The sequence below is a fragment of the Dacryopinax primogenitus genome (assembly GCF_000292625.1).
Source record: "Dacryopinax primogenitus strain DJM-731 SS1 chromosome Unknown DACRYscaffold_23, whole genome shotgun sequence".
Taxonomy (NCBI): Eukaryota; Fungi; Basidiomycota; class Dacrymycetes; order Dacrymycetales; family Dacrymycetaceae; genus Dacryopinax; species Dacryopinax primogenitus.
Window position 1 is genome coordinate 320,954 of NW_024467220.1, and position 20,411 is coordinate 341,364.

The 20,411-nt window shown below is 55.5% G+C and overlaps 9 protein-coding genes across 9 annotated transcripts; 7 read left to right on the forward strand and 2 right to left on the reverse strand.

Annotated features, from left to right (window-relative positions):
* Nucleotides 1-1,176: 1,176 nt before the first annotated feature.
* DACRYDRAFT_25130 (uncharacterized protein) lies at nt 1,177-3,363 on the reverse strand. Its single transcript, XM_040774025.1, has 7 exons — nt 2,931-3,363; nt 2,461-2,879; nt 2,258-2,413; nt 2,001-2,209; nt 1,729-1,953; nt 1,519-1,675; nt 1,177-1,472 (listed from the first exon to the last, which is right to left on the reverse strand). The coding sequence occupies exons 5-7, from the start codon at nt 1,790-1,792 to the stop codon at nt 1,367-1,369; spliced, it is 327 nt and encodes a 108-aa protein (XP_040624250.1). The 5' UTR covers nt 1,793-1,953; nt 2,001-2,209; nt 2,258-2,413; nt 2,461-2,879; nt 2,931-3,363; the 3' UTR covers nt 1,177-1,366.
* A 355-nt stretch (nt 3,364-3,718) lies between these two features.
* DACRYDRAFT_59355 (uncharacterized protein) lies at nt 3,719-4,700 on the forward strand (the record flags this gene model as incomplete). The annotated part of the gene is made up of 2 exons (XM_040775555.1): nt 3,719-3,950; nt 3,997-4,700. 2 exons carry the CDS (start codon nt 3,719-3,721, stop codon nt 4,698-4,700), a joined length of 936 nt encoding a protein of 311 aa, XP_040624251.1.
* Nucleotides 4,701-5,841: 1,141 nt separating this feature from the next.
* Nucleotides 5,842-8,481, forward strand: DACRYDRAFT_18743 (uncharacterized protein; the record flags this gene model as incomplete). Its single annotated transcript, XM_040771384.1, has 10 exons — nt 5,842-5,962; nt 6,013-6,086; nt 6,118-6,411; nt 6,462-6,845; nt 6,924-7,200; nt 7,542-7,721; nt 7,782-7,814; nt 7,864-8,060; nt 8,114-8,303; nt 8,357-8,481. The coding sequence occupies 10 exons, from the start codon at nt 5,842-5,844 to the stop codon at nt 8,479-8,481; spliced, it is 1,875 nt and encodes a 624-aa protein (XP_040624252.1).
* Nucleotides 8,482-9,929: 1,448 nt separating this feature from the next.
* On the forward strand, nt 9,930-10,957 carry DACRYDRAFT_59179 (NADP-binding protein; the record flags this gene model as incomplete). Its single annotated transcript, XM_040775542.1, has 2 exons — nt 9,930-10,795; nt 10,846-10,957. 2 exons carry the CDS (start codon nt 9,930-9,932, stop codon nt 10,955-10,957), a joined length of 978 nt encoding a protein of 325 aa, XP_040624253.1.
* A 416-nt stretch (nt 10,958-11,373) lies between these two features.
* DACRYDRAFT_97184 (NADP-binding protein) lies at nt 11,374-12,378 on the forward strand (the record flags this gene model as incomplete). The annotated part of the gene is made up of 3 exons (XM_040777431.1): nt 11,374-12,073; nt 12,112-12,214; nt 12,267-12,378. The coding sequence occupies 3 exons, from the start codon at nt 11,374-11,376 to the stop codon at nt 12,376-12,378; spliced, it is 915 nt and encodes a 304-aa protein (XP_040624254.1).
* A 175-nt stretch (nt 12,379-12,553) lies between these two features.
* On the forward strand, nt 12,554-14,071 carry DACRYDRAFT_25132 (uncharacterized protein). The gene is made up of 4 exons (XM_040774026.1): nt 12,554-13,212; nt 13,264-13,697; nt 13,747-13,963; nt 14,018-14,071. Exons 1-2 carry the CDS (start codon nt 13,201-13,203, stop codon nt 13,501-13,503), a joined length of 252 nt encoding a protein of 83 aa, XP_040624255.1. The 5' UTR covers nt 12,554-13,200; the 3' UTR covers nt 13,504-13,697; nt 13,747-13,963; nt 14,018-14,071.
* Nucleotides 14,072-14,332: 261 nt separating this feature from the next.
* Nucleotides 14,333-15,077, forward strand: DACRYDRAFT_119470 (GatB/YqeY domain-containing protein; the record flags this gene model as incomplete). Its single annotated transcript, XM_040770796.1, has 3 exons — nt 14,333-14,518; nt 14,568-14,671; nt 14,718-15,077. 3 exons carry the CDS (start codon nt 14,333-14,335, stop codon nt 14,995-14,997), a joined length of 570 nt encoding a protein of 189 aa, XP_040624256.1. The 3' UTR covers nt 14,998-15,077.
* A 1,250-nt stretch (nt 15,078-16,327) lies between these two features.
* On the reverse strand, nt 16,328-17,955 carry DACRYDRAFT_59184 (uncharacterized protein; the record flags this gene model as incomplete). Its single annotated transcript, XM_040775543.1, has 6 exons — nt 16,328-16,482; nt 16,537-16,815; nt 16,916-17,066; nt 17,241-17,552; nt 17,607-17,699; nt 17,752-17,955. 6 exons carry the CDS (start codon nt 17,953-17,955, stop codon nt 16,328-16,330), a joined length of 1,194 nt encoding a protein of 397 aa, XP_040624257.1.
* A 1,380-nt stretch (nt 17,956-19,335) lies between these two features.
* Nucleotides 19,336-20,309, forward strand: DACRYDRAFT_59154 (S-adenosyl-L-methionine-dependent methyltransferase; the record flags this gene model as incomplete). Its single annotated transcript, XM_040775541.1, has 2 exons — nt 19,336-19,716; nt 19,767-20,309. Coding segments are annotated over 2 exons (924 nt in total), but the record flags the coding sequence as incomplete, so codon positions are not given.
* Nucleotides 20,310-20,411: the final 102 nt, after the last annotated feature.

Sequence of the window (20,411 nt, forward strand, 5' to 3'; positions counted from 1 at the left end):
ATATATCTATTTCTATGGAGTGTCATATCACTTTACGTGGCTGGAGGGACGTCCAAATTTTGCGCTCTCAACCAGTCAATACACACATACACCTCCTTGTCTTTCAGATGGCGTAAAGTTCATCTTATCCGACCCCATGCTGACTCAGCGCAACCAGAGGAGCACTCTTCACTAAACAATAGCTGCGCGTAGCTGACGTCTATGCTGCCGCTTGGGAGCTCCGATCTGCTAGGATTTCCTTCGACCGGCCTTCGATTCCAGATCCAGCACAAAACCTCTCACCTTCGCAGAATCAAGATGCCCCCATCTCAGGCATACATTAACCTCCTTGCGTTTCCTTGATACCGCGTTCGATATCTTGTTGCGAAACTCCCGAAACTGAGCTGCCCGACACGTGTTCGCTCCTTTCCGTCACCAGCGGATATCCTCACTGAAGTTGAAAGCCTATGCAAAGGGCGCGCGTTCGGGCAATCATCAAAGCTTGACACCGCTGTTCAGTGCATGAAGATGCTTCTCGAATCATTTACCCTGCTGTTGCGGTGGTGGGAAAGGGAGAGTCATTGACTCCGGTATTGTAGCGGTTGACTCAGCACTTACTGTATTTGAAGCTCCGTCTAAAATTTCTGGTGAGGTTGAACAGAGATGGCACGGTCGTTGCCAGCCTAAAAGACAAAAGACTTCAGAAATGTGGAAGGTTGAAGCTCCCTGCCAGTAATATGTGAAAAGTTATACTTCCTGTTTTTCAAGACATATGGCGGTGAGATTGCTCCGGGAAGATCGCCGTCAGGTTCGCTCCTTCAACTGCCGTCGATATTCAATTTAGCCAATCAAACAGGTACAATGACTAGATTCTGCATGACCATGTTGTGTTGGAAGGGCGTTTTTCAAGAGCCAGAATGCGGATTGGTCCTTATCCCCGAAAGACACGATGCAACGGGGTCGCGTCATGGGAAAAATAGACACGCAAGCGCTTGTGACGCCCAGCTTCCGGCTCTAAGTAGAGAGAAGGCCGGGCCCTGGCTCGCGCTCTAGTTAGAGGGATTAGCCGGGAAGGAAGAGTCCAGCGGTTGACCGCCGGATGTTTATCATAATACCCCTGGCGCCGGCATATCCAGGGTCTTCGTGTAATGACGGGCCGGCGTGACGGTTCTCGCTGCCTTCGCTCTTGTCCTGGATGCCACCTCTGTCCGCCACCGCATCTCCTCCTGGACCATCAAAACGGATGGGCTCCACTTCCCGCCATGTCCGCCTGATTATTGCGCCGGTTTTGCACCCTACGCCGGCTCACTTGGCTGCTCGCAGGAACCGGGAGCGCACCACCCTTGCTGAACGGCTGGAACAGTGGCGAGCTGCTCTGGCAGCTGAGTCACAGCCGGAAACAGACACCGCAAGCCACCATGGCATCTACAACATCTCCGGCCTCGATGAGCGTGCAAGGCAAGTCAACGCAGCCTGCTGGGATCACTTTGCCGGTCAGTTTCACACTGGCGCGTCGCAACATTGCTGATTCCCAGCCAGCTGATCCGCATGAAGCTGCCGCCGCCCAGTTTGTCCAGCAGGAATGGCAGGTGCAGGAACACAAAGGTGGGGTGCACGGGACCGGGCCTTGGGAAGATGTTGAGATGGAGGGGCCAGATGGCAGGAACCCCATCCTGGAGGCGTGGGATGAAATCCGGTAAGCATTCCCCATCAGCTCACCCTTTTCCATGCCATAACTAGTTTACACAGAGGGATAAGAACCAGACATCTCCCTGGCCGTGGAATGCACGCACAGCGGCTGGCTCAGCAGCATGCTGCTTGGGATGCCCTGTTGCCGGAGCTTGTCTGAGACTTCCTGCACTGGCAGGAGTCCCGGGTTCACGAGGCAAGCAGCACACCCAAACCGGCAGAAGATGCCGGGGGGGGGGAGCACGGAAACAGCCCGCTACTACCTTCGGGCCGTGGATTGGCAAGGTATGATTGCCTGCTCCTCCCTTAACTTGGCTGGTCGTCGTTCACAGGAATCGGTATACGGGCATTTCCGCGCGCAGGTCAAAGCCAGCCGTCTCATCCCATCCGGGCAATTATTTGTGCGGGGTATCTGCCCTGCTCCCCAGAATTACCGCGCCTGGCCCTGTCATTGGATGTCCTGGAGGTGTACCACCATGCCTGTCTATGGGCTTACATCTCACATGAAGGCTGGGCCAGGACACTTTGTGATTTGCATGGGGTAAGCAGTATAGCCAGAACGATCATCTACTGCTCATTTCTTCTGCAGGTCGTTTACATACGGAGTTTTCGCCAGCAGCTCTCACAGGCCTATGACATTTACGTCCGGCTGCTGCAGAGCGTGGAACGACTCCTCGCACAGGCTTTCCGGCAGCATGAGCCGGACTGGCGGGCTCGCAACTCCTGCCCCACCTGCCAGTACAAGGTCAGCGCCGTGACTTCTTACCCGGCCTCCCACTCATGCTCGTATAGCTGGACGGTGAGGACCCACTCCCGCACAGCATGCTTTTTTGCGGGGATGGCAATAACTCGTCGAAACAATTCCGGAGTGCTGGCCATCAAGATGAACGGACATTCGAGACCGACTATATTATCCCGCCGCAAATCGTGAATGCCTACCCCCGCGATGCCGGCTCGAGAAGGGCGGCTGGACTCGCCGATCCAACATCCGGTCTACATGACAAGCAAGCAGATGACGGTGCCAGCGACAGGTTGCCGGGCCAACCGGCAGATGAACAGCTGGCCCAATGTGCAAGCAAGTGGAAGGCGGCTCAAGCCAGAGATGATGCTGGCACATTCCGGCAGGCGTTTGAAGAAACCGGCCATTTCCTGGCAGTGTGTCGGCACGCCTTCATCCTCTGGTCTGTCGACATGATCAGGAGCGGCGAGCTGTTGGTGCCGGCCTCTTTTCCAGCTCTGGTCAGCCTGCTGACACTTGCCAGATCCAAATACTCGCTTGCAGTCCTGGATCGGTGCCTTGACACTTTTGGGCCTGGCCTGGCCTTTGGGTATGATATCGGCTGCACCAACTCCGTGACAGTGCGCCGTAGCTCTATCGGCACGAAAGTCCAGCAAGGCAGTATGCAATTCTTTGTGGGCGCTTTCCACGGCTACACCCACAACCGGTGATGCCAGCTGGACTTCCACCGCCGGCTGCTTGCTAGCGCCAGGTTGGAGGATTTTGAGACCTGCGAATAGGTGTTCACAAAACAAAACCTCACTGCGCATCTATTCCGGCATGCATCCCGCTATCACCCACACCAGACAATGCATTTTTTTTACCAGCGGTGGGATTGAGATCGTCGGGCTCTTCTACATGCGTACTTCTCTCCCGGATGACCCCTCCCGGCTCATTTCTTGCCAGCGGACTTTCTCCTCAATAACTATCGGCAGGCACTCGACATCCTGCAATGCACCTATCCCACCCTGCAGTCGCTGCTGTCTCAGCTCGGCCTGACCACGATGGATCTGGCGAGCTTTCTGCAAGAAGAATGCCGGTATTTTGACAGCCGGCAGGAAGAGCCGGCCATTGACCAGCTGGCTTTCCAATACCTGGAAACTCTTCAGCTGTTGCATGCTGAAAGGTTCGGTCCCCGCCTACCCCACTCCACAGCCCCCGGCTCAAAGCTCTCGCAGGTGCAAGCTGGATCAAATGCAGTACCACGAGTTTGTGGTCTTCACGCCAGACTCGTGGCCCGTGCCCGAAGACCAGCAACAGCAATGGGCCCGCATGCTCCAACGGGACTACAACCGGGTCTTGCATGCCATCCATGAATATGAGGCCTTGGCAAGCCACTACGAAGCTGAGCTCAGGACCAACCCATGGACGCTGGAGCATCCATTGTGGCAGCAGTACGAGGCGGCCAGCCAACTGCGGGAGTACCATGGTGTGCTGGATGAGCTGGAAACACTCGTTGTTCAGTGCATCTTTGAGCTGGAGAAGTTGTCCATGAGGGGTACCGGTATGGCTGTCCCTTCCCGTTATGCTCTCCGGCTAATACAGGACAGGCTATGCTATGCAAACTGCCATTGCCCGGGCACTCAATGCCCGCAGCAAGGCAATCCAAAGTTCATTGGCCCGCTACAACAAGCTGGCCAGCAGCTTGCGCCCGCCCCGGCCCGTCTTGCATACAGAGGAAGTGCTAGACTATGCTAATCTGGCTGACTTTTCCCTGCTACGCTTTGCTCGCGACGACATCCGGGCCCAACGGTGGGCCGATCCTCGAGTCCGGGAGGTGGTTCGGAAATGGAAGCTCGTCCAGTGTGCTGAACAAGAATTGGACCGCTTGAACATAGAGATCCGTTGGGTGTGGACCGCTCTGCATGATGAGCCCGCGTACATGGAGCCCTGTATCCAGAATGTTGAACATGCCGGCGATACCGTCCTGGCTTCTGCCATGCGCCGGTATGTCGATCGCCGGCTGCAGGGCAACGCTCGCATCCAGGCCCGCCTGCAGGAGATCACCGCCTTGCCAGGATTCACCGGGCAATCTGATCTTGGAAGCCGTGCTGGCATCTTACATCCAAACGTAGCTCCAGGCAGCTGCGCCGGGCCCCAAGCTCGGGCCTCCCAAGCAGGTGGAGGTGTTGCCGTCGACTGGGAAGCTGCAGCCTTCCCAGACCTACCAGAGGCAGGCGACCCGGATGATGATGTAGCGGAGGACTGGGACCGTGTTGCTGAGGCGCTATCTAGTCTTGAAACGGAAATGTAGTTAGTATAACGGGAACCTGATTCCTGGATCTCGTCACCGGCATTCTGAAACAGCATGTCGGGCCGAGCTTCCTCCCCAATCGGCCCCGATGTCACATCCCGCTGGGGTCAGCACATCGCTAGTCCATCTCAGCATCGCCGGCCGGTGGCAAGGTCTGGTACCTTGTGCCGGCGGACAAGACCCAGTGTGTCTCACACCCAATCAATGGCTGGTGTTTGTTAAGGCCCGCCAGGTCGGTCCAGATGTTTCATTACATGGGCCCAGGGCAGGCCAGATCGCATTGTAAAATGCAGCGTACAATGGCCGGCACTGTATCATCTGGAATGTGTGCGAGACATTTTGCCGGTCCCGACAAGGGTTCATGTTGCCTGCCATCCCGACCGCCAAACGCCCACCTCAAACCCCCTCCCTAGCACTCAAAACTGCCCCGACTTCATTCTGGTTTGGTATACAGCTTGTGTATACTATGGCAGCCATTGTTCCCCGTGCATATAGCTTGCATATTCCCCTGGAAGGCGGGGCAGGATGACGAGATGATGCCAGGCATGGATGCGCGTCAAACGGACTGCCGGTCGTCGATTTGGCCGATTTACTCTCTGAAAAAACACACCAGCATAGCCGAGACCCGCAGTAGGACGGTTCTTTTTACAAACAGGCTGAAAACCGTCTGACGGCATTTCGGCGGGGGCTGCGATGCTGGGCTGATCATGCGCCGGCAAATGCTCTCTTGTGCCGATTGACGGCAAGCTTTCGCGCCCCAAATGCGTGCGATTGGTCAGCAAATAGGTCCTGCCAAATGTTCCGGAACGAAAAGCGTGATTTCTTAAAATCTGGGGTGCTTTTGAAGGTGACGAAGCGGGGATGTGGGCCAAGGGCACCATTTGAGTGGCACGGAGCTGGCTGTATAAAGACCCTTGCCCCCCACACCATTCTGCCCCCCATTTCTCCTTCCTTCCACCATCATCTCCCCACCCTGCCTGCCCACCTTATCTACTCCCAGCCCCTGCTCACCTTGCCTACTTTCCCCCCCCCCCTGCCTGCTTTCTCTTTCCTGCTGACGAACCAGGCCTCATCACCAGCCTTGCTCCTCCCATCTCTTCTACTGTGCTCACTGTCTCTTGCCTCTGGTCACTGTCTCACCATGTCGTTCCATCCTGCCTCCCAGCTTCTGGCGGAGATGCAGTCTCAGGCTGCCATCATCTGCAACAACCCATACCACAATGGCCCGGCAGCAACTGAGCCTGCCACCACCATGCTTAAAGGTTAGTCTTCTTCTCTCTGGCTTTTTCTTCCTGCTGACACCTCTGGCTAGATATGACCAAGGATTGTGTTCACTTTGCTGCCTCAGGGGCGGCGGGTGGTCTGCCAGAACACTTTGGCATGAAGGTGCACCAGCTGACTTTTTGCGTGCATATAGCTGGCTAATTGCATCCAGGTGGGCTTTCCTGCCCTCTACTACCCACTCAACAGCCTGCACAGGTACAACATCCAGCCCCCTGCGCCACAAGCCCACTACTATGAGAAGCCAACTGACCCCACCTGGGATGAAATGCACCTCATTGCCAAGCACATGCCCCTCCGGATGATTGGCTCTCACACCGATGGGCTGGACAGCCCTGGGATGAATTGGCATGACTGGGGTCATGCCTTCCTGAACATTGTCTGCAAGATGGCCTTCTGGCATAACTTTGTCCTGCAGCTGTGTGACTATGTAAGCCAGCTTCTCTTCCTGCTTGTCCTCACTGGCTGACTTGTGGCCAGCTTACCTTCCAGGACTGTGTCCTCAGGCACCAGATTACCTGGGTCTTTACAACCTGCACCAACTCTGGCTGCATGGGCCAGCCTCAAACATACAGCTGGTGCTTGTGCAAGATGTGGAGGGATCCTGAGCTGCTTGACATGTTCAACCACTTCAATGACCTGTTCACCAAGAAGGTTGCCATCTGCAGTTGTAACCTGGTCACCATGCACCTGTGTTCCACCATGCTGGCTGCTGAGCATGGGACAGTGATCCTGACTGCTGGCCTGGAGGACCTGTTCTCCTCCTTTGACATCCTGGAGAACAAGGAGCATAACCACAACCATGACATGACCAACCCGGTCGACAACCTGGCCACTCCCCACCTGGCCTTGCTGAATGCCAATGTAGCCCACACAGAGTGACTCACCCATGAGCTCTCCCCAATGCCCACTCCCTGCAAGTCCTGCTTCTGTGATGACCAGGCCCACAAGCTGGCCTTCCACTTCAACATTGACCTGGCCAAGTCAGTCATGCTGTCTGACAGGCTGGCAACCATGATCAATGACCTTGCTGATGTTCTCGAGCTCACCCCTGCCTGCCACAGGAGCCTGGATGAGTTGGTGTGGGCTCTCCTTGCCAGCAAGCATCTGGACTACCGGGTGCCCTGCCTGGTCAAGGAGTTCAAGTGCATGTCCACAGACAATGCCTGGATCATGGCCCAGTGCATGGCCTTTGATAAGCTGGTGGGTGTTGCAGATGGTAAGGATATGCTGGGCCTCTAGTCAGCTGACCGGCAGGCTCCTTGCTGCTGGTTGTGAGCCAGCTTGCTGGATGGGACATGCACATTGGGTGGATAGGCTGGCACAACTTTTTCCTGGATTTCTTTATGACTGACTGTTTCATGCCGGAAGGCTGTCACCAGACTTATACTAATGGCAAAAAAAAATAATCCATGTACTGTAATGCCAGCAATGAATTTTGTGTCATGTGCATGAGTCCACAGGCATGTCAGGCATGTTGTGATTCCTGTGGCAAAGCCTGGTGGCTTTCTCTCTGGCTCACTTGTGCCCCATGTGCTGTCGGGCTTTCTTGTCTTCCAGCAACCTTTGCCTGCATGTCCTCCTCATCTCTCTGGGCTGCATGCACACAGGCCAATTGCGCCAAGCATGCCCATGCCCACTCATTGGGCCAGCAGGTCATTTGCAACCTGCAGGACAGCATTGACCAGGCAGCAGAGGAAGCAGGGATATCTGTGGAGAAGATGCAGGCCTTCATCATTAGTGAGCAGAACTTGCCTTGCTTTAGGAGCCAGAGAGCTCCCAACCTGAAAAATGTTGCAGTTCACCAGATTACAGAAGAATTTCAGGCCCAAGGTATGTGCACCCACTGCCAGCATGTCCCAGGATGCTGATCTGGGGCCAGGCACACCATTTAACCTGCATCTTCATCAAGACCATTGGCAGGACTGCCTGGCTCACCTCCAGGATGATCCAGCTGGTGCTGAGGCAGGTAGACAAGCCCTGGCAGCATATTGGGCAGAGAAACCACAGCAGGTCCAGGTGAACCACTGGGGAAGACAAGCAGACGCTGTGGCTACTGGCAGGGCACTCCAGAATGAGGTAAGCCAGCTTCTAGACCAGGCCAGCTTTCTTGCTGGCTGACTCCATCAAAGGTTGAAGCATTTCATGCTTGCACTTGCAGGCACATAGTGGGATTTGCTGTATGGGGGGACAGGTTTGACTACCAGCAACCCCACTTCTTTGGCAATGACATGGGCTGGGCCTTTTTCAAAGACCTGCTGGGGAAGAATGTCCAGGACTTGGCCGTGGATTTTGAGATGTTTGCAACACAGGGCATGCGAGGTGAGTCTGGCTTCTTCTGCTGGGCCAGTGGCTGGCTGACCTATGTGCTGTAGGCTTGGCATGCCGAGCCAGCTCTCAAAAGCTGGAGCTCAAGCAGAATGTTCAGTGGCTACTGCTTGCCAAGCTTCATATGCCTGCCCAAATTGCAGCCTCTGTTGCCAGAGCTGATGTCTGCTAGGTGATATCACCAAGGACACTGGCATCTCGATGCAATACATGAAGTTTGGCCCCTTCATTGAAGACCTCCTGGGAGTCATGCTTGTTGGCTGGCCTTCCTGCCCATTTGTAAACCCATCCCAACTGGCCACGAATGAGCTGTGGGCGCTCCATGCTGCTCTCCTGGACAGCACATGTCATTTCTGGCAGATGTTGCTGGCCAATCGCCTGTGTGGAGAGAAACAGTGAGAGCAGGAGCTGCAATGCACCCAGGTGCATTGCATGGGTAATCTGTTGCCTGCAGGAAGACCAGGGCAGGAGAACCTGTCGCTGATGGCTACTGCACGGCACACCCAGGATGAGCAGCCTGGATCTTTGCATCAAGGTGTTGCTAGGGTGGCTGGGATGTATCTGCCCCTGCAGGATATCATGCCTGCCACATCTCAGCTGGTCTCACAGCTGGGGATGACGTGAGCATACCCACCACCAGAGGCACCACTTCCCTTGTATGCTGGCACATGGGTGGGCATGGTTGATGCACAGCCTGCTGGTTTGTGGCCAATTGGTCCACATGCCCAGTTGATGTAGTCAGAATATTAATGGCATTCAAACTATGATGCAGGATACAATCAAGGGGAAGTGGGCTAGCCTATTTCTACCTGCAATGGAGAGTCTGCCCTGCAGGCTTATGCTGGCTCCTCATCAATCAGCCTGCAGGCAGCTATGGCAAGAAGTTGGAGGTTGGCATCTGGGATGGCTGATGGGCTCTCCTGCCTCGCTTTCTCCTGCTTCCAGCAGCACATGCATTCTAACAATGCCACTTTCTTCTCCTGCTGGAGTTGATGCTGGCATGTGGCATACTGATGCTGGTACCCCAGTAGCTGGTCATGATGCCTGCCAACATGCCTGAGCCAACAAGATGCGGGGGAGAGAAGCTGGCTTACTGATGGACATAATACTTGTGCCTGCCTGTCATAGATGGGAAGGGTTGGGCTGGATCCCAAGACACCCAGTACTGGCCATAAGCTGACTGGTAGTAGCCTTTGAGCACCTTGCAAGTGGGTGCTGAGGATTGCAGGCATACTTTCAAGCCAGTGGGCATGTCAGGCTGAGTGTGGCAAGCATGTGTGGCAAGGAAGAAGGGCCTGGGGACAGACCCGGGTACAATTTCACTGGACATCCGCTGGTCCCGTGTTTCACCTGCAGGCCCTCTAACAAGTGGCAGAGACAGAGTCCGTCTCGCCGTCTATTTAGAGGCAAAAGGGACTCGGCATAGGTGCATGCAAGCTTACCAAGCTATTCTCATGGAAAGAACCCTTTCCCTTCTTTCACACTGAACCTTACAGAAGATGACTGGACTTCGTGTCAATTCAGGACATCTCCTGAAGAACCGCAGCATGTCCAGCGGAACTCTTGACTCTTAGTAAATCACCTAATAATGGCGCACATGACTTTAGTCTGAGCCCCAGCATGTCTATCCCTCCACTGTCACCCAAAACGACTCTTCAAGGACGGTCGTTGCTCATTACTGGCGCGAATGTCGGACTCGGTTTCGAGTCAGCGCGCCTAGCATTACGATTGGGCTCCTCCCCTGTGTACATAACCGCGCGTACCGTGGAGAAGGGCAACGTGACGCGTGACGAGCTGCTCGCCGACCCCGAAGTAAAGAACAAGAATACGAATGCGATCGTTAAGGTGTACGCGCTCGAGATGTCCAAGTGGGATGATGTCACCTCTTTCGCCAAGAAGTTCGTTGATGATAGGCAGACTGCTGGCGAAGGACTCGACATTGCTATTCTGAATGCAGGTCTAGTCAGTGCAGTCTTCCAACTTGCACCGACTGGTAATGAGACAACTATTCAAGTTAATCACCTGTCGACTGCACTTCTCACACTTCTTCTTCTGCCTCTCCTCGAGCGCAGCACGACACCCGAGCATACCGCCAGGTTGACAATCATCTCCAGCACATCGCACCTGCACACAGGGCTCAAGCACTGCCCGCCAGACAATATAGACTTCTTGGCCTCCTTGAATGACAAGAAAACGTTTTCTGGCAGGGAGCGATATGGCTTGAGCAAGCTCCTGATCATCCTATTCCTCCGCGAGCTGTCCCAAAAGGTCAGTAACGACAAGGTCGTGATCAACACGGTGTGCCCCGGGATGATCAAGACCCAGCTCGTGCGTAGCATTCCCTGGTGGTTTGTACCCGCCATGTGGATATGGCAAGCTACGTCCGCCAACCCGATTGAGAGAGGCGCTGGCTGCTACATTGATGCGGTGGCCAACGTCGGCAAGGAGAGCCACGGACAATGGTACCAGAAGATGAAGCAGACCCCGTGAGTTCATCCTGTGTTGTTGAATTTCTGGGGTTGACAATATGCCCTAGGTATGCCGATGTCGTTACCGGGCCGGAAGGCAAGGATATACAAAAGCGGATCTGGGACGAAACATTAAGACAACTCGAGAAGGTCTCGCCAGGCGTTGGTGGCAACATTTAAATGCCTCTCCGTTCCCGCTGCTCTCCGCGCTTGTTTTCTCCTCATACAAAATGGAAGTGCTATGTAGAGTGTACCATCGCGATATACTTTTACGCAAATACGAAGCAAGACGGACATAGTTACCAGTCTGTCATACTTCGTCCGTCCCTGGCTCGCTCCTCGCTCCCTAACCATAAGGCTGTCTCCTTTGGTACTCCGTCTTTTAGTCATTCGATTTTCGCCCTGCAATGTCGGCAGAAGACGCGTCACACGGTGCCGATAGAAAGCAGCATCAAAACTAACATTTGCATCCTTGATGAGTGACTCTCGCGTCATCCTTCTTGTTCTTTCAGCTTCACCTCGATATATATATATCCGCTCCAAATGACTTCTACCAGCTCACATCTGAGCATCAAGCTTAGCGATCAGTCTTCAGCATGTCTATTCCTCCTCTTCCGCCGAACACCACTCTCCAAGGGCGCTCATTCCTCATCACCGGCGCTAATGTCGGACTGGGCTTTGCGGCTGCACGCTTAGCGTTGCAACTTGGCGCCTCTCCTGTCTATATAACTACTCGCACGGCTAAGAAGGGCGACAAAGCGCGTGATGAACTGCTCGCTGACCCGGAGGTCAAGAAGAAGAACCCGAATGCGATCGTTAAAGTATACGAGGTCGAGATGTCGAAGTGGGATTCCGTCACATCTTTCGCCAAGAAGTTCCTTGACGACAGGAAGACCGCTGGCGAAGGACTCGACATCGCTATACTGAATGCGGGCTTGGTCAATGGGAGATTCGTACTCGCTCCAACTGGCAATGAGATGGATGTGCAAGTCAATCACCTGTCGACTGCGCCACTCGCGCTTCTTCTCTTACCTCTCCTCGAGCGAAGCACGACACCCGAACACACAGCAAGACTAACGATCATCTCCAGTATGGCGCACCTTCGTGCCCGTCTTACACCACAAGACGACATCGGATACCTTCCTTCTCTGAACGACAAGAAAAGTTTCTCCCCTGTACTGCAGTACAGCCTAAGCAAACTCCTGATTATCCTCTTCCTTCGCGAACTGTGCGAAAAGGTCACCAGCGACAAAGTGATCATCTGGTCAAGACAGAGTGGACTCGCTATATGCACTGGTGGTGGCTTCCTGGGCTCTGGTTGATGATGACTACAGCTAGATCGTCTCCGGAGAAAGGAGCAATTACATATATTGATGCTGTAGCCAACATCGGGAAGGAAAGTCATGGCCTTTGGTATCAGAAAACACGTTTGACACCGTAAGTCCCTCACCTCACATTGTTCGGTCTGTTATAATGACCATGTCTTTAGGTATTCTAAGGTTGTTACCGGGCCTGAGGGCAAGAAGCTCCAGAAGCGGAGCTGGGACGAGACGTTAAAGCAGCTGGAGCAGGTTTCGCCTGGAGTCGACCCAGACCTTTGAATACATCACCAGATTCTTTGTTACAGTTATTTGCTCCCCTCCTAGATGCGAGTATCTATAATGGTTTTTGTATATCGTATGCCATTCATATCGCTCACTTTCTTGTCTTCTGGCCCTCGGGAATGATCCTCTCCATTTGTCTAGCAGTGCCGCGTATATTCTGCACCCCCAAGAAATGACAATGAGAATCGTAGTGATAAGGGTATCAACACTAACTGAACACGCGCCCCGTCCTCCCAAGTCCGGCCGAATACATCCTCAAGAACTTCCTCCTTGTTCCAGCTTCTCCAACCTCCCCATCACCCCTCTCAACCTCTCCTCCAACCCTCTGATATTGCCTTCTCCCCTCTCTCTGTTCTCCCTCACCCCACTCTCCAAGCCTTCCATCGCCATCTCGAGCTCTTCCAGTCCAGCCTCCATCGCTTTCTCCCTCTCTTCAGCTTCTCGCAGCCGGCCGGAGAAAGTAGCGGCCGAAGCGTGGAGTGCGCTCAAACTACGGAGTCGGAGTAGCAGAGGAGGGAGCGTAGGCAGGAGGGGGTCAAGGCGGGAAAGGAATTGCAGCAGCTGGTGTGTCTGCTGTTGGCTAGGTTTCTCTTCCGTTGGTCCTGTTGGCTGCCGACTTCTGCCCGTGGCGGCGGCTCCTGGTGCACCTCCGGTCCAGCCAGCGGGTTGGGCAGCAGTAGAATGCACGTGCTGGTCGTACCTTTCTAGATCGGAAAGGAGGGTTTTGAGTCGCCGAGAGAGGCCGTCCAGATGCCGCGGCTGGGTGAGAAGGGAGAGCTGGGTCGAGAGACGCGTGATATTGGGGAGGAGGGGTGTCGGATGGGGATCACTCTGTGACACACACTCGATTAGCTTCAACCTTATAAGAGACAGCGGACGTACGGAGGACACGCTATTAGATCCCAACAGAGATTCGAGTTGTGCCAATCGACGATCGAGCGCAACGAGATCGACACTGCCCTTCTCGCTGCTCGTGCTTGCTCGCCTTTCGTCCTCGTTTTCGGCAGCGGGATGCGCATCACCGTTCGTTTTCGGCCCTTCTTGCTCATCCTTATCCAGCACATCTTCGTCTACTTCTACGAGGTCCCCCCCGTTCTCAAGCTTGCCGAGACGCTCACGTAGCTCCAAGAGGGAATACATCATCCCCCCTTCAGAGTCTTCATGCGCGCCGTCCTCTGGGCGCGCTTTGCCGTTAGCAGGCGCGCGGTGAGATACCTGGTCTTCGAGCTCCGCGAGTTCCTGCTGCAGTCGAGCAAATCGTTGCAATGGAGTCTCGTCCAGTTCGAATGTCGAAACGATGTCCACTTTCTTCACCCCTGTTCCTCACATCAGCCCTACCCTCGCCAGTGCATCACTCGAACGCACCTTTTCTCTCCTTCTTCCTCCACTCCCGCTTTCCTTCCTCTACCCCTACTCCCGTTCCCCAATCAATCTCCTCGAGCTCCTCGACAGGCACCTTCCTCCCCTCTGCGCCTCCTAACCGCCCACCAGCTCTCCTTGCCTCGCGCTCCGCTTCTTTCTCCTTCTCTCGCTGAAGCCGTAAGGCACGTATATGCGCTTCATCAAGGTCCTCTTCGTTCTTCTGAATACAAACTCATCTAAAAATGATGAAATGAGAATGGGTGAATGTGCGTACAAGAATGGGTGAATCGGGTGGTGAGAGGGTTTCGTATACGTCCTGGGACGCGTCCTGCAGACGTGTCAGCACACTCCCCACAAATCCCCACAAGCGCGTACTATATCCGGTAAACTAGCATACTTCTGGCTCATGCTGCGCTTCCTGCTCTCCAAGTATTTCCCTGTAAACAAAAGTTAAGAAAATGTAACAGAGATCAGTCGACATGCCGCGTCCTACTTACTCTCCGGATAAACACTCGGCTCCGCTCCTTCAGGGCCGTTCAGGGTCTCCCATTCTCCTGGTCCGAAATTTCGGTCCTGTCCAACATCCTCCATGTATCGCGCTCTCCTGCCCTACCCTTCGCGCTTTGCAGTCTCCCGAGCTACACTTCCAGCTATCCGATGGAATTTTAGTACAGCGTTAGGCGGTGCACAGCCGCTCGCGCTCAGAGCTCAGCTCCAGCAGGGACTGAAGGCGGCAATGAAAGCGAAGGACTCTGTGAAAGCTACTGTTATTCGGGTACGCTGGCTCTTCTACCGCTTATCATCACTCACTGTGGATCATACAGTCTGTTATTGCAGATGTGGTTAATACTGACAAGGCGAGTAAGTCTGGTGAGGCCGTTGGAACACCAGAGGTCTTGAGGGCGTTACAGCAGGGGATCACTCGTCGGTTCGTTGTGTCCCTCTCCTACCCTACAGCACTCACCCTTCCACAGAGAAGACGCGCAGAAACAATACCTCCAGGGAGACCGACCCGATCTTGCCCAAGCCACCGAAGCCGAAATCACAATTCTCCGCTCCTTCGTTCCTCCCCAACTCGCCGAGTCCGAAGTTGATGTGCGGATAGCACGGGTGCTGGAGGAGATGAAAGACCGCGGTGAGAAGGTGGTGATGGGTGGGGTCATGAAGCGGTTTTGGGAGGGGACGGGGAAGGAGGAGATTTCTGCACAACTGGTGAGCGAGAGAGTGAAGCTGGCCTTGGCGAAGGAACAATAATCGGACGAAGTGAGTGCGTTCCGATGAAATGGCATGTACCACCGCACCCATCTCTTTTATGGAATACCCGTAATCACAACAATGTCGAAATGTCAACGATGCTATACGACCGCTCTAGAATTTTACACACATTCACTCAACTACGAATAATAACTTCTCCTCACATCCTCTTCCTGTTCTTCCACAGCCCTTCCTTTCCCTTTCCGCTCCCCCGTCTCGTCCGCTCTACCATCCGTGCGCCCTCTCTCACGCTCCCTTCCCGCGCCTCCCCTCCCCTCCTCCCGCTCCTCCGTCCCCACCAACCCGGATAACCGACTCCTAACCCTGACAAGCTCCTCCACCGTCTCCCAAACCGTCAGCTGCAGCCTCTCAAGCGTACGCAGCGTATCGTCCACTTCTTCCAGGCTTAGCTTGCCAGGCTCTAACGTAGTAGCAACGGGTCTCGTGCTCGGACCGGGAGTGGTCGCTGCAGAAGCACGACCAGAGATCCCAGCGGTAGGAGGCGTTGGCACGCGACCGTAAATGGAGGGAGTGCCATACGGCGGTGTAGCATAAGGCGAGGCATAAGAGAACCCAGGCGGGAAAAGGGGGATAAGCTGGGCGTTGTCTGGCAGTCTCTGGGGCGCTTGGAAGCCAGGAAGTGCCGACCCCGCGGTACCTGGAGTAGTGCTCGGACCTGGGGGTGGGATGGTGGGCGTAGACGTGGTGGACGTGGGGGTAGGGACTGCTTGACTGAATGCAGGCGCTGCAGGCGAGGAAGACCCAGCCGATGCACCAGCAGCGCTAGGAGTACTCCCAGAGTGTGCCAAAGTCGGCTGCAGCCCTAACCTCCTCATCGCCGCCTCCGCAGCAGCGCGCCTCGGGTCCTGCTCTTCCTGCCCATTCGGGCTACGGGGGTGCTGCTCTCCCTCTGACGGGGGGGAGTTTCCTCCCGTGGCAGCAGGAGCGGGGGTAGTGGGAGTGGGCGTGACCCCTGGAGTCCCAGGCCCAGGCGTGGGAGCCGGTTGCTGTTGCTGTTGGTGCCCCTGCTGCCCCTGCCAAGGCTGGTTGCCCATCCCCCCCATACCCTGAAACGGTCCCTGTCCCCCCCAAGCGCCCCAAGCTCCAAAAGCAGGATCCATATTTCCCAGCTGCCACATCATTTGTGGCACTCCTGGAGGAAGCGGGAAATGTTGGAGCTGTTGTTGGTTCCCTTGCGCTCCTGCTGCTGCTCCTGGGCCCTGGACGGGCTGACCATTCGCCCCTCCACCTCCCGCTGCTGCTGCTGTAGTCCCAGCTGCCGGCTGGGGATCCAACACCGATCTCCGACTACAATACCTCAATAAGCTCCTCACGTACAAAAAACGGAAAAGAGAACGTACCAAGTCGGACAGCTCTGTTGCCTCTCGAGCCAGCTCCTCAGACATTGGAAGTGGAATATATGCCCGCAGGGGAGAGTCTTGGGGGTCATGTTCGGCCCGTCTTGTGCCTGATGTGCGGCGGGTGCTGGTGGTGCTGCTTGCGCGGTTTGCTGAGGGGGGGGTTGGTCCGGTGTTTCACCTTGTTGCGCGGGCTGGGCAGGAATGGCAGGAGCAGCCCTCGCATGCATCTCATCCCGACAAATGATGCACACTCTATCCCCTCCAAGCTGGGCATCCGTCGCGTCCGGAAAACGGGCGTCCATGTCCCTCGTCGCGGACCTATAGCGGATGAGGTCACGCACACGGGTGACGAAGGAGCGCGCGGTGAGGTACACTTCGCGGATTATGTTGAGGGGGAGACCGTGGGTCGTTAGGATTAGGAGGAAGAAGAGGAGGTAGGTGAGGAGTTTTAGGAAATCTGGTAGGGAGGTCAGCGGGGCACGGCGGGATGGAGATGTGGGAAGTGGAAGAGGGGAACGGAAGGGGTTAGGATGGGATGGGGGTGCAAAGGCACGTACCGGTTAAGAGCTCGGTGTAGAATATCCACATGGACTTGTCCTGCCAGGGAGGGGCGTTCTCCCCCCCTCGGCGAGAGGCACGGCGAATGTCGTACGTGACGATCGAGTAGCGGAGGATGAGGTTTAGGAGGGTGGCGATAAGGATCGCGTACTGTAGGGTGGGTGAGTATTCGATTGAGGAAAAGGTATTGAAGAACATGGGATCGAGAAGAGATTCAACAGCGAGGAAGTCAAGAAGGGAGGGAGTCCAGGAGGGATGGAGGAGATGACAAGGGGTATATTCAAGAAGCAACAAGATACTCAAAAAGATTGTGGTCAGGCTCACCTCATTCCCAAAGAGGACTACCCCACCCACGCCCTCCTCCAACACCTCCGCCACCGCCCAACTCAACAACACCACATCCGCGCTCCCCAGCAAGCCAAACAATACCCCCACGCGGACATGGAATCCCCACCCTGGTCCAGGATACGGCACCTGATCCATCCATTCCACCCTATCTTGTAAGAGCCAATGGAAGGACTTGAGGAAGAGGAGAAGGCCGAAGGAGAGCACGAAAGGTGGGTCGAACGAGTCCCTGAAGATTGTAAAAGCTAGCAGGGACTCGGTGAGGAAGTACCAGATGCGGTCGTACAATCTCTGCATGGGGTTAGCAGGGATGAGCGGGGAACCCATGAGTGAATGAGCACGCACCTCAACTTCTGACGGTCGGAGAGGACCGAAGAATATAGTCTGCATCACCCTCCCAAACACTAGAGTGCAAAAGAACCCCAAGTTCGCCAGTGCCTGCCCTCATCAGTCAGTACCATCCTACAGTCAAACCAAGTACAAGACGCACCAAGACACTCCCCGCACTCCGGCTAAGGAACACAGCTGCACTGTAAAAGTTGGCATACTGTCTCCATGCATGTGCGACCGCAGAAAGAGCAAGCAAGAGAGAGAGTAGACCATATGTTGCCAGCCTGTTTGCAGAGGCTAGGGAGGTGAGAGCAGTAAGTGTCGTCCGCCGTATGCGGATGAGGAGGAGAGGCAGCGCGTCCATCCTTCGTTGTTGGTCGTTGTCCACAGAGTGTCGCGTTTCTGTTCAGAGAACGATCGCCCGACGTGTCACACCTTCATCCCTATTACGTAATTATCTTAGGTAAGCACATGACATGAGCACTGAAACAGAAATTTCGTGAACCCTGAGCAACTGATCTCCTCCTCCTGCATCTAGTGCAAATGTTCCCAGGGCTATGGCAGACTGTGACTACCCCGAGGCTAGTTCGCACTCTTGCAACCACAGCGACGAAACGGAAAGTCGGAAGACCGCCCAAAGCATCCCAAGCTACAGCAACGTCCACTGTCGTAGCGGCAGCCTCGGTGGAAGGAGCAACGAAACGGAAAGCCGGAAGACCGTCAAAAGCTTCCCAAGCTACAGCAACGTCCACTGCTACAGCGGCAACCTTGGTGGAAGAAGCAGCACCAAAACGAAGAGGCCGACCTCCAAAGACGGACACTTCCCCGCCTAAGCGAGGACGAGGACGTCCTCCCAAATCCGAATCTACGGCAACCCGAGTCCTGGAGATATCTAAAGAATCGACGACAAGACGAGGGAAAGCTGCGACAGATGCTGCTGCTGCTGCCTCGGCTTCGGCGTCTGCCTCTTCGTCGGCTGCTGTGAAAACGAGAAGGCGAGCTTCATCCTCTGCCCCTGCGACTTCCCCTTCTCCTGTTTCTTCTCTGGCAGCCAAACGATCCCCCCTTGCCGCCTCTCCAAGTCCCCCATCCAAAGCCAAGCGCTCCAGGGCCTCCCCCGCAGAGCCCGAGTACGACGCCGAAGATGAATATGAAGAACCCTCCCGCTCCCGAAAACGGACGTTAACGCACAAGCTCCATCCTGATAAAATACTGCAAGCATCTGGCATCTGGGAGCCCGATCTCACCCCCTCGCTGCAGACAGCGCTCTCCCGTCTGGTGGGAAGGTACACTCTCTGTTCCCCAGCTGTTAGCGGGCTGAATGGGAGTCTTCTTCCCCCGCTGGAGGTCGAGGAAGGGAAGGAGTTTTTGCCAAGGGCGATGAGGCCCCATGTCTTGCTGAAAGATGAGACGGTAGCTAGGGCTGTCGTTGCTGGGTGGGTGAGGGACGGGGGGAAGGAGGGGCAAAGAGGGATGGAGCGTGAAGGGGAGGATATTGGGGGTGGGGAGGGGTGGGAGTTTTTGCTTGAGGAGGGAGAGGGGATGGTGCCTACTACGGGAAGCAGGGAGGGGGAGGCGCTGAGTACGGGCGATGGAGAGGGGGGAAAGGCACACGAGCAAGAGCAGGTCATGCCTGTCACGGCAGGAGAAGGCTCAGGGCGAGTGGTAGTCGAAGCCTACGCAGGTACGTCCCAGCCCGCTACACCTACAACCTACCTCCCTGATCTCCGACCCCCGAGCCGCAGGCGTCGGCTCCCTCACCCGCGCCCTACTAGAGTACCCTCCAAGTATCATCAAACGCATCATAGCGATCGAGACCCACCCGCCCTTCCTCGCCCAGCTCTCCGCTCTCGCCCGCACCGACCCAAGGCTGCACGTCCTCCCCGCCTCGCCCTACCTATGGGAAACGTACGACGAGCTCATGTCATCTTCTCTCTTGTCCGATATCACCCCCGTGCCATGGGAAGAAGAGCAAACGCAGCTGCAGTTTATCTGCCGGCTACCGTTGACCCTGATCAGCGAACAGCTTATGAGCCAGTTCCTAAGGTTCGTTCCGCTCAAAGCGTGGTTGTTTAAGTACGGCCGGGTACCGATGGGGTTTCTCCTCCCTTTAGGTTTGTGGGAGGTACGCACGTCCCCCGCTCCCTATCCCCACACTGGCTAACTTCATCATAGCGGCTCTCTGCCCCTACTGAAGTCGAGAACCGCTGCAAGCTAAGCGTGATCACCGCTCTAACAACACATGCGCATCTCAGCAGCCCCATCTCCTTGCTCCAACCATACAACTCCCACTTCCTCCCTCTCCCGAGTGCGGAGGACACCCGGCTGGCCCTCGCCTCCCCCGCCCGGGCGGCAAGAGACGTCCGTTCCCCCAACAAGGGGAAGCATATTGGTCACCCGTACGTCGCGGCCTCCTTCCTCCCTCTGAGGGAACAACATATCCCCCCCTCGGGGCTAGACACGTGGGACTACATAACCCGGATGCTATTCGTCCAGCGATCCACAGCTGTCAAGGAAGGGATCACGAACCTCGGCTTAGGCGCAAAGAGTTTGCTCAAGTACCTCGACTTCGATACGCAGATGACGCCCCGTCAGCTCAGGGCAAGAGAGTGGACACAGGTCGTGGACGCGTTTGAGGATTGGCCGTTTAGGCCGAATATCTATGCGGTGATGGAGGAAGGTGGGGATGGGCACAGTACGAGGCGGAATCTGGATTAGCGAGGAGGGGAATCGAATCACCAGGAATGTTTCGGGATGTTGACTGAGTGGCCCTGCACTTACACATAATCTGCATTTCCATACTCTAACCATATCAATGTC

Excerpts from the sequence above, each read along its gene's own strand:
- DACRYDRAFT_25130 (XM_040774025.1), bottom strand. The coding sequence starts at position 1,792 with ATGCTGCTGAGCCAGCCGCTGTGCGTGCATTCCACGGCCAGGGAGATG. Across the intron at positions 1,676-1,728 it reads GATGTCTGGTTCTTATCCCT|CGGATTTCATCCCACGCCTC; the intron begins CTGTGTAAACTA and ends GGGAATGCTTAC. Across the intron at positions 1,473-1,518 it reads GGCAGCTTCATGCGGATCAG|CGGCAAAGTGATCCCAGCAG; the intron begins CTGGCTGGGAAT and ends TGTGAAACTGAC.